This window comes from Engystomops pustulosus, chromosome 4 (assembly GCF_040894005.1).
Source record: "Engystomops pustulosus chromosome 4, aEngPut4.maternal, whole genome shotgun sequence".
Taxonomy (NCBI): domain Eukaryota; kingdom Metazoa; phylum Chordata; class Amphibia; order Anura; family Leptodactylidae; genus Engystomops; species Engystomops pustulosus.
Genome location: NC_092414.1, coordinates 192,019,921 through 192,031,847, shown reverse-complemented (window position 1 = coordinate 192,031,847; position 11,927 = coordinate 192,019,921). Strand labels below are relative to the sequence as shown.

General features: G+C 41.3%; 1 protein-coding gene across 1 annotated transcript; it reads left to right on the top strand.

Annotated features, from left to right (window-relative positions):
- The first annotated feature begins 4,731 nt into the window (after positions 1-4,731).
- NKX3-1 (NK3 homeobox 1) lies at positions 4,732-7,343 on the top strand. Its single transcript, XM_072144591.1, has 2 exons — positions 4,732-5,098; positions 5,949-7,343. Exons 1-2 carry the CDS (start codon positions 4,870-4,872, stop codon positions 6,365-6,367), a joined length of 648 nt encoding a protein of 215 aa, XP_072000692.1. The 5' UTR covers positions 4,732-4,869; the 3' UTR covers positions 6,368-7,343.
- The last annotated feature ends 4,584 nt before the right edge of the window (positions 7,344-11,927 follow it).

Genomic DNA, 11,927 nt, shown 5'->3' with positions numbered 1-11,927 from the left:
TCAACCTCTTGGCAGGCATTTATCAATTTGGGCGCAGGGTGGCGTAGGACGCGTGTTATAATTTTTAGTGGAATGTAAGTTTGTGGAGCAAGCGATTAATGAATTGGCACATGAGCAAAAATGGTTAATAAGGGTTCATGAAGGTGAAACAGAAGTCCCTAGGGAAGCTTTTAGCTGGTGTTATTGTGCGCCAAAAACTGTGCCAGGTTGGAGAATTAGATGCAACGGAAAAGTGTCAGATGCACAAGCAGCGCCACAATTTTGTCCCTAAAAAAAGTCATGAGTGTCGGAAAACCACCAATATTGTATATAATCGCATAGTGCATTGCCCAGACTGAATACAGTTAGGCTACATTCACATAGCCGTTGCCCGCCGTACCGTAGCACGGCAGGGGAAACGGCAGTGCCAGGGGGAGAGCGCTGCTCACCCCCGCCCCTCTCCATAGGAATATATGGCGCACGGCATGTCCTATCTTTCTACGGGCTTCGGAGCGGTACGGCGCTGCACGTGTGCTGCACCGTACTACTCCCGTACAGGGCCGTGAGCCCATATGGCGGACGTATATACGCTGTATATATGTCAGCCGTATATACATCCCCCATATGTTTGTGTGAATGTAGCCATATACTAATTGTTTTTTTTGGGGGGGTGGATTTATCATACGTTGGCACGTGGTGGACATTGATCATAATTTTTTCAAATTTTTTTGTGCAATTTTTTGGCACAGATAGTAGATTTGCCTGCTATTTTGCGACTTATCCGGGTGCAGGCTAAAGTCGGGCACTTAGTGGTTTTGAGTGTCTGCATTTGACACACTGCATGGTATCCGTGTGCCCAGCATGTAATACACTGTATGCCATCCCTGTGCCCAGCATGTAATACACTGCATGGTATCCCTTTGCCCAGCATGTAATATACTGTATGCCATCCCTGTGCCCAGCATGTAATATACTGTATGTCATCCCTGTGCCCAGCATGTAATATACTGTATGCCATCCCTGTGCCCAGCATGTAATATACTGTATGTCATCCCTGTGCCCAGCATGTAATATACTGTATGCCATCCCTGTGCCCAGCATGTAATATACTGTATGTCATCCCTGTGCCCAGCATGTAATATACTGTTTGCCATCCCTGTGCCCAGCATGTAATATACTGTATGTCATCCCTGTGCCCAGCATGTAATATACTGTATACCATCCCTGTGCCCAGCATGTAATATACTGTATGTCATCCCTGTGCCCAGCATGTAATATACTGTATGCCATCCCTGTGCCCAGCATGTAATACAGAGCATGGTATCCCTGTGCCCAGCATGTAATATACTGTATGCCATCCCTGTGCCCAGCATGTAATATACTGTATGCCATCCCTGTGCCCAGCATGTAATACAGAGCATGGGATCCCTGTGCCCAGCATGTAATATACTGTACGCCATCCCTGTGCCCAGCATGTAACATACTGTATGCCATCCCTGTGCCCAGCATGTAATATACTGTGTGTCATCCCTGTGCCCAGCATGTAATATACTGTACGCCATCCCTGTGCCCAGCATGTAACATACTGTATGCCATCCCTGTGCCCAGCATGTAATGCAGAGCATTGTATCCCTGTGCCCAGCATGTAACATATTGTATGCCATCCCTGTGCCCAGCATGTAATATACTGTATGCCATCCCTGTGCCCAGCATGTAATATACTGTATGCCATCCCTGTGCCCAGCATGTAATATACTGTACGCCATCCCTGTGCCCAGCATGTAATATACTGTATGCCATCCCTGTGCCCAGCATGTAATATACTGTATGCCATCCCTGTGCCCAGCATGTAATATACTGTATGCCATCCCTGTGCCCAGCATGTAATACAGAGCATGGTATCCCTGTGCCCAGCATCTAACATATTGTATGCCATCCCTGTGCCCAGCATGTAATATACTGTATGCCATCCCTGTGCCCAGCATGTAATATACTGTATGCCATCCCTGTGCCCAGCATGTAATATACTGTATGCCATCCCTGTGCCCAGCATGTAATATACTGTATGCCATCCCTGTACCCAGCATGTAATATACTGTATGCCATCCCTGTGCCCAGCATGTAATATACTGTATGCCATCCCTGTGCCCAGCATGTAATATACTGTATGTCACCCCTGTGCCCAGCATGTAATATACTGTATGCCATCCCTGTGCCCAGCATGTAATATACTGTATGCCATCCCTGTGCCCAGCATGTAATATACTGTATGCCATCCCTGTGCCCAGCATGTAATATACTGTTTGCCATCCCTGTGCCCAGCATGTAATATACTGTATGTCATCCCTGTGCCCAGCATGTAATATACTGTATACCATCCCTGTGCCCAGCATGTAATATACTGTATGTCATCCCTGTGCCCAGCATGTAATATACTGTATGCCATCCCTGTGCCCAGCATGTAATACAGAGCATGGTATCCCTGTGCCCAGCATGTAATATACTGTATGCCATCCCTGTGCCCAGCATGTAATATACTGTATGCCATCCCTGTGCCCAGCATGTAATACAGAGCATGGGATCCCTGTGCCCAGCATGTAATATACTGTACGCCATCCCTGTGCCCAGCATGTAACATACTGTATGCCATCCCTGTGCCCAGCATGTAATATACTGTGTGTCATCCCTGTGCCCAGCATGTAATATACTGTACGCCATCCCTGTGCCCAGCATGTAACATACTGTATGCCATCCCTGTGCCCAGCATGTAATGCAGAGCATTGTATCCCTGTGCCCAGCATGTAACATATTGTATGCCATCCCTGTGCCCAGCATGTAATATACTGTATGCCATCCCTGTGCCCAGCATGTAATATACTGTATGCCATCCCTGTGCCCAGCATGTAATATACTGTACGCCATCCCTGTGCCCAGCATGTAATATACTGTATGCCATCCCTGTGCCCAGCATGTAATATACTGTATGCCATCCCTGTGCCCAGCATGTAATATACTGTATGCCATCCCTGTGCCCAGCATGTAATACAGAGCATGGTATCCCTGTGCCCAGCATCTAACATATTGTATGCCATCCCTGTGCCCAGCATGTAATATACTGTATGCCATCCCTGTGCCCAGCATGTAATATACTGTATGCCATCCCTGTGCCCAGCATGTAATATACTGTATGCCATCCCTGTGCCCAGCATGTAATATACTGTATGCCATCCCTGTACCCAGCATGTAATATACTGTATGCCATCCCTGTGCCCAGCATGTAATATACTGTATGCCATCCCTGTGCCCAGCATGTAATATACTGTATGTCACCCCTGTGCCCAGCATGTAATATACTGTATGTCATCCCTGTGCCCAGCATGTAATATACTGTATGCCATCCCTGTGCCCAGCATGCAATGCAGCATATTATGCTGTATAATAGTTATGGGATCAGTGTATGTGCTGATCATGTGACTGGCCAGTAATTAGCACTCATTATCTCCCGGTTGTATTGTGCAGTAATCCTCCTGTCATTTACTATGTGCTTCCTGAAGATATCATCGTAATCCGAGGCAGGGAAGAGAGCAATCATCTTCTGCACGATCTGTCCCAGATTATCGGCCGCTAATTGACCAAGTGACTGATATCTGATAGACAATTAATAATCTGTCCCAAGTGTGATCTGCAGGGTGGGATAGTGACGGGTGGTACTTGGTAGTATCTTACATACTTCTACACATCTGTCTATCTGTTTATCTCATATCCATCTATCAATCATCTATCTATCTAATATCTATCTAGAAAAAAGAAAAAGTTCACAGCGGCACTGCTTAACAGGTCTAGGTGGGTGCACGCTCAAACGGGCCGGCTAGGTCCCACAGTCCATACAAAATAGAAAAATAGGCGGCACTCCAGTATTGTGGGAAAAATCAAGTGGTTTTTATTCCCAAGTTGCTACGTTTCGGCCTCATCCGGCCTTGCTTGAGAAAGGCTTTGGATGAGGCCGAAACGTAGCAACTTGGGAATAAAAACCACTTGATTTTTCCCACAATACTGGAGTGCCGCCTATTTTTCTATTTTGTAATATCTATCTATACATCTATATCATATCTATCCATCTATCTATTCTTGTCTTGTATCTATTCTTTGCACCTAATTTGTCACAAATTATTCCCTTACAAAGTGACGAATAAGATTGAGAAAAGGTGACAGGACATTCTTAGCTCCATTTTTGCACAAAGAACTAACTGCTTGTACAACGCCCAGACTACATATTGCTGTAAGAGCAGAGACTAAAAGTTACAGATATGTAAAAAAATAAAAATACATTTTATCAAATGAGTCTTTTTTATTACAATGTATAGAAATGGAGTCTGATAATATTACAGATCTGCACATTAAGACTGACAATAATCCCACAAAGAACTTTGTTTCCAGTAATAAAAAGGGAGGTTTTTTTTCAGGTGCAGCTGCTCAGAGCAGGCAAGTTTTTGCACTTTTTTGCGACTTTCTAGGCGCAAAATAATGAAAGATGCCATGCAAACATCTGCAAAACATTCAGTATATTACATGCAGGGCACAGGAATAGCAGGGGATGGGTGTGACACAGCAGGAGTTGCTTTACCTGTCTGCTCCATCCACTGTCAGGAGAGGGGTGGTGGCTCTGCAGATCAGAAGTGCAGGGGTGCCAGCTCAGCCAATGAGAAGTTACACAGGGGTGTCAGCTCAGCCAATCCGAGGGCAGAAGATGAGCACTGTAGGGCTATATACAGAGACAAGTAAGAAGAAGAGGGAGATCACTGCATGACCTGTGTATCTGGGATGCAGTAATCTGAGGACACCTTTTGCTGGACCCCATATATTCCTCTGTACAATCCCACCACCACCTGGATGTCACAGTCACCCTCAGGAGACATGTCTCTCTCCACCAGACCTCTCACATCCTTCCTCATCCAGGACATCCTCTCAGACCTGGGATGCAAAGCTAAAGAGAGACACTTAGAAGCCCAACCTGAAGACCATGGGAAGAACTCCTCAGGAGACATCATCCCCAAGACAGAGACCTCAGATGATGACAGCAAAAAAGCTCCTTACTCAGTGGAGACTCATCTCATGACAGGTAGGGTTATATACTTCTTTCTGTATTCTTAGTAGGATTGTTTATGGTGGGACTTGTAGTTCTCCTTACATTGTGGAGTTATGCAGTAATATGTAATAGTCTGCAGTGCAGGACATCATGGAGAAGCTACTGTCTTACTCCTCTATCTATCTCCATATACAGCGCACCCCCCATCGCCATGTATTCCCCAGCTCCTCTCTGTTTTTACAAGTTAAATGAACCTGAACAGGGCAGAGGGGTCATTGCTAATTCACTAGTGGCTGTGTTCACACCCGCCATACCACACACAGACACATGTTACACACAGGCTGGTTTTATATTTGCATATGAAAGTAATCAAAAAGGACAAATATTTGTTAAAAATTCGTAACTTAAAATAAATAGAGCTGGAAATTGCTAAAAGTTTTGACTACTGGGTTCCATTATCTATCATAGATGACTGCTGGCTATTACTTATCATGTTGGGCATCTTTAGCCAATGTTTGTAGTGAAATAGATGGGTATATGGAGGTTCCAAGGCATCCACCACACAGTAGTGAACATTCTGTCAAATTTGACCAATTTTATAGGATCTAATGAATGCAACTTAGCCCAACATTGAACCATCATCTACTGTCTTATGGGATGAAAGATAATAGATATAGATCCTTCCTTATTCCTTGAAGGCCCTTTGGTGGACACATCATAGTTTCATAGAATATAAGGTTGGAAAAAGACACAGGTCTATCAAGTCCATCTATGATGTGACACGTCATAGTGGTGGTGACGGAGGTTCAAGTTTTGGAATGACTAAAAATGACTTATCTACTCTAAGATATTTAATGTGATTTCCCACCTATTCCCCTTACAGAGGATCTTGAGGTTGAGCAGCTGGACAATGCCACATCTCCACAACCTTCAAGTGAAGAGGACAAGACAGCCAAACAGCCTCCGAAGAGGTCACGAGCCGCCTTCTCGCATTCCCAAGTCATAGAGTTGGAGAGAAAGTTCTCCAGCCAAAAATACCTCTCTGCCCCAGAAAGAGCCCAGCTGGCCAAGAGCCTCAAGCTAACGGAGACCCAAGTGAAGATCTGGTTCCAGAATCGTAGATACAAAACCAAGCGAAAGCAACTGGCTACTGACCTGGAGGACCTGGATAAGACTTCTTCTCTCCCTGTGCTGTGTCGGGATGGAGAACTAAGCCGGAGCTCTCTGATGAGCCTCTATCAGAACTACCACTACTACCCATACCTGTACTACCTGGCAGGGTGGCACCCACCTCTGTGGTGATCTCAGCGACCAGGCATATGGACCATGAAATCATAATATATTTTTTATTAATAATTACTTTTCATATAATGATTCCAGATGGGATATTGTCTTTTGATAGATACCATAACATTGTGGGTGTTTCTTTGGTGTCCAGCTTAAGGGCATGGGTGGCACAGCTGGTACGGTGGTCAGTGCCAAACTTTAGAGCACTGCACCTGTGGATATCACCCCATTGGCTTGAGGGTAGATCCTGCTTAGATATATGAAGAGGGCTGGCATAATGTAAAAGGTGGGGGTAAAATGTGGAACGGAGACTACTACTCTCATGGTGAGAGGCACTGGCCTGTATCAGGTACTTATTTAATATTTCTGTTTCTATTTGAAATTTTGCCTTTTATGTCATTTTATGTAAGAAGTGCACTTATAATCTATTAAAGCAAAAGTGACTCCAATGTATGGCTCTTCCACTGACCAGAGTCTCCTTATTATGTAGGTGGGGTATACAAGGGGTGTCATCGCTTATTCGGGTGCTCCCCAGATCTCAATAACATGGGCAGGAGTGGTCAATGACAGCTACTTACTGTACCTCCTGCTACACACATGCCCACATTATATCATCAGAACAGTTCAAATCCAATATGGACACTTGTGTTCCCCCAATATCATCATAGACATATATAATGCCATCCCGGGGTTCTACTTATAGGACATTGATACTGCTAAATATTGAGGACCTCCCCGCCTACACGCACACACTATCACACCTAAACATTAGCATTATACCATCAACATAGAAGTTAGAATATCCCTATATTTCGAACATTTTGTTTTACGATAAAAAATATTGGTAAAAATTGGTTTGTGGGATTTTTTCCCAGAAATACGTCAGTGATATAGCCTACAGGGAGGCTCTCCGAGCCAATCACTATTCTCACTGTGACCATGTGACTAGAACACTTTAAAGAGATTTATCTGAGTATGTTTTCTAGATCGAAAAAAAAGTCCAAAAAATAGGCAGCCGTTTGCCACGGAACTTACGGCTTTGCACCACCTTACCATTTAAACCAGTAGTGCTGCTCCAGATTTTTCTTTTTTTCTTTTTTTCTTTTTTTCTATCTATCTAACTATCTATCTGGGCTTGAGAAAGGTGGTAACACACCGAAAGGTCGGCAGTTTTGGAATAAACTCTTCTTCACTTTTACCTGCTTGGATTTGGAGTGCTGCTTCATGTTTTGGATTTTATCTATCTGTCTGTTTATCTATCTATCTATCTATCTATCTATCTATCTATCTATCTCATATCTATCTATCTATCTATCTATCTATCTATCTATCTATCTATGGTATCTATATATCTATATTATCTATCTATATCATATCTATCTATCTATCTATCTATCTATCTATCTATCTATCTATCTATGTCATGTCTATCTATCTATCTATCTATCTATCTATCTATCTATCTGTCTACACTACAGTATCTATCTATCTATCTATCTATCTATCTATCTATCTATCTATCTATTTCACATCTATCTATCACATATCTATCTTTCTATCTCTTATCTATGTATGTATGTATCTATCTATCTTATATCTAGCTATCTCATATCTATTTTTCTATCTATCTATCCATCTATCTTTCTATCTATCTATCTATCTATCTATCTATCTATCTATCTATCTATCTGTCTGTCTATCTATCTATCTATCTTGTATTTATCTATCTATCTATCTATCTATCTTGTATCTATCTATCTATCTTGTATCTATCTATCTATCTATCTATCTATCTTGTATCTATCTATCTATCTTGTATCTATCTATCTATCTATCTATCTATCTATCTTATCTATCTATCTTATCTATCTATCTTATCTATCTATCTATCTATCTATCTATCTTATCTATCTTATCTATCTATCTATCTATCTATCTATCTATCTTATCTATCTATCTATCTATCTATCTATCTATCTAAGTCCAAAAAATAGGCAGCCGTTTGCCACGGAACTTACGGCTTTGCACCACCTTACCATTTAAACCAGTAGTGCTGCTCCGGATTTTTCTTTTTTTCTTTTTTTCTTTTTTTCTATCTATCTATCTATCTATCTATCTATCTGGGCTTGAGAAAGGTGGTAACACACCGAAAGGTCGGCAGTTTTGGAATAAACTCTTCTTCACTTTTACCTGCTTGGATTTGGAGTGCTGCTTCATGTTTTGGATTTTATCTATCTGTCTGTTTATCTATCTATCTATCTATCTATCTATCTATCTATCTCATATCTATCTATCTATCTATCATATCTATCTATCTATCTATCTATCTATGGTATCTATATATCTATATTATCTATCTATATCATATCTATCTATCTATCTATCTATCTATCTATCTATCTATCTATCTATGTCATGTCTATCTATCTATCTATCTATCTATCTATCTATCTATCTATCTGTCTACACTACAGTATCTATCTATCTATCTATCTATCTATCTATCTATCTATCTATTTCATATCTATTTTTCTATCTATCTATCTATCTATCTATCTATCTATCTATCTATCTATCTATCTATCACATATCTATCTTTCTATCTCTTATCTATGTATGTATGTATCTATCTATCTTATATCTAGCTATCTCATATCTATTTTTCTATCTATCTATCCATCTATCTTTCTATCTATCTATCTGTCTGTCTATCTATCTATCTATCTTGTATTTATTTATCTATCTATCTATCTTGTATCTATCTATCTATCTTGTATCTATTTATCTATCTATCTATCTATCTATCTATCTATCTATCTATCTATCTATCTATCTATCTTCTATCTATCTTTCTATCCATCCATCTATCTTATATATATTTATCAATCTATTTTGGCCAGAAGTGACCATCCAGTAAATTATATACTTCCCTGATCGGATTGGAAATAAAAATTGTCAACTCAAAATGTTGCCACCGCTTTTTAACTTACCGTATCCGGGGCTTTTACTTTGCTAAACCGTGAATTCAAGATACTAAGCAGATGAATATGCGGATCTTACCCCCATTATCTACAGACCAGGCCTTCTCTATCTGCTCTGCACTAATAAGCTCATTAGAGTCTGACAACAACAACACGCTCCTATCACTGCTATAAATCTTAATGCCCCCCAGACCCTAAAGTTCCCACCAAAGAAGCCTGGGAACTACGAGACGTGCTTTATATCTGCATAGTCCCGTCATATTACCCCCAAATAGAGGCAATTAGATATAAATGCAGCATAGCTGACTGCGCGCCAAAATAATATGCAGTCAAGTAAATTGTGGTTCTAAGAAGTAGAATTAGACCCGGCTCTGCTACATCTGTGTGGCCAACACATACACGGCGCACAGCTTGTGTTAATTGTGTATCTCTGCATAGGTTATTCATTCGATTTTTCTGTAAAATTGGTGCAAAACATGAGCACAGGCTTGTATGTCAAAGGGTCCACAAAAAGTTTTTTTTAAGTAAGTAACTTACACAGATCTATAATTTTATGTGTGCTTTATAGCCTGTCACTCTCCACTTGTATCCAAACTACAACTCCCAGCATGCCCTGGCTTCTACCTTATTAATTCTACCTAAGTTTTAGAAAGTTTAATACCTGATATGACATGAAAAAAGTGGTAAAACTCTCTCAGTGATAACTTCTTTTGGTGAAAGCATCAGGAGTTGTCACCCAGCTTTCCCAGATTCCAAAACATCCTCTCTTGGACAATGACAATTTTGCACCAATATCATTATTATACATTTTTGGAAAAAACGAACCGAAGCAAGAAAAATGCACAAATGGCACCAGGGGCCTGAGAAATATGGCAAGTACAGGACAAAGTGCATTATACACCTCTACCACATGGGGCGCCACAGATGAACTAAGAAAAAAAACCCATGAATGGAGGTCTTGTTAGACATTATAATAATTCTATATTTATTAATTTACTATATGTATAGACCTGATACTCTTTGGGGGTCCTTTATCTTATTTCCCTCTTCCCTGAGCTCTTTTTGCACCTTTTGGGAGTCTATTTTTTACACCTGATTTGTCTTTGTCAAATAAAGTTTTTTTGGCGCAAATAATGTTTTATTAGGCGCAAATCAATGTAAATTAAGGCACAACTGAAAGCAGGAGAAATACAAGGACAAATTAGGCGCAAACCAGTATTAATGCTATACAGCGAACTGCTGGAAAAAAGTTGCAAAAAATTGCACAAATACCCCAATCACTAAAATACAACCAAAAAAGGCGCATCAGACTGAGATAAATCTGTCCCTATATATGTACTAGAAGTCCTCACATTGGAGCAATAACAGGTACTGTATGTGACTGAACACAAGACAATCTATTACTTATATGGGGCAATATTCAGAAACAGACAGTCATTCACCCACTTCAGGTCATGTAGAGAAGCCTTGAAGCCGGATCCTCTATATAAACTCATCCTCTATCCACAGTAGTCACAAGAACAGGGGTCCACAAGTGTCTATATAATGGGAGCAGTGTGGTGCATGCTCAGCCAGCTCTTATATCACTTCTATGGGTCTAATGGAGAGGAATATACCAGAAATCCTATAGAAGTGACATGGAGTCTATACAACCCCTGTAAACCTGTCCTTAGTGGATAGCATTCAGTACATCATTGGAAAATGGCATTAATGCATTGTGTGGCACATTTATCATGGATTGTGCGTCCTGTATTTTCTGGGGTACGAGCTCTGAAATAGCCACAATTCCCAGCATACAGCCAGAAATTGCACCTATTTCCCCCCCTTACGGCACATCGACACCAAGTGGGTATAAAGGGGCGTGAAGGGGGTACAGCCGGCCGCGGTCCGGCCCTGCACCTGTTTACTTACTATAACCTGTGCCCTTTTAGGGGCAGGCTATGGTTAATTGTATGCCCGGCTGGACCTGGCGTAAAAGTGCCCGCACGGTGCAGCACAATGCAGCTGCCCAAACAGATTATGTGGCGCCATCATGTGCTGCTACAGAGTGATAAATATGCAACTATAAATCCATGTTGCTAATCTGTAAGTCTGCGCCATTTTATATGGGTTTATATGGGTTGATTATATGTGCATTCAGGGGCGTAACTTTAGTGGGTGCAGAGGTTGCGATCGCCCCTGGGCCCAAGGGGGCCCTTATGGTGTCACATTCCCATAAGAGAAGACTATTACTATAAACCATACATTATAGTCGGGGCCTGGCACAGACTTTGCACTGGGGCCCATCAGCTTCTAGTTACGCCACTGTGTGCACTATATTACTGTATTTATACTATATATGGGAAACTAAATTCTAGGAGTTACTGGGCTCCATAGCAAAATCTGTTCCAGGTTCCAACCACAGTCAGTCCCCGGGTTACGTATAAGATAGGTTCTGTAGGTTTGTTCTTAAGTTGAATTTGTAAGTCGGAACTGTATATTTTATAATTGAAGCTCCAGACAAAATTTTTTTTGGTCTCTGTGACAATTGTATTTTAAAAATATTGGTTTGTCATAAGAACCAGGATTAACAATAAATCTTCATTACAGACACC

What these genes read in the sequence shown, in the direction of transcription:
- NKX3-1 (XM_072144591.1), top strand. Translation starts at nt 4,870, where the DNA reads ATGTCACAGTCACCCTCAGGAGACATGTCTCTCTCCACCAGACCTCTC. An exon ending in GGAGACTCATCTCATGACAG is followed by an intron (nt 5,099 to 5,948) that starts GTAGGGTTATAT and finishes TTCCCCTTACAG; the next exon opens with AGGATCTTGAGGTTGAGCAG.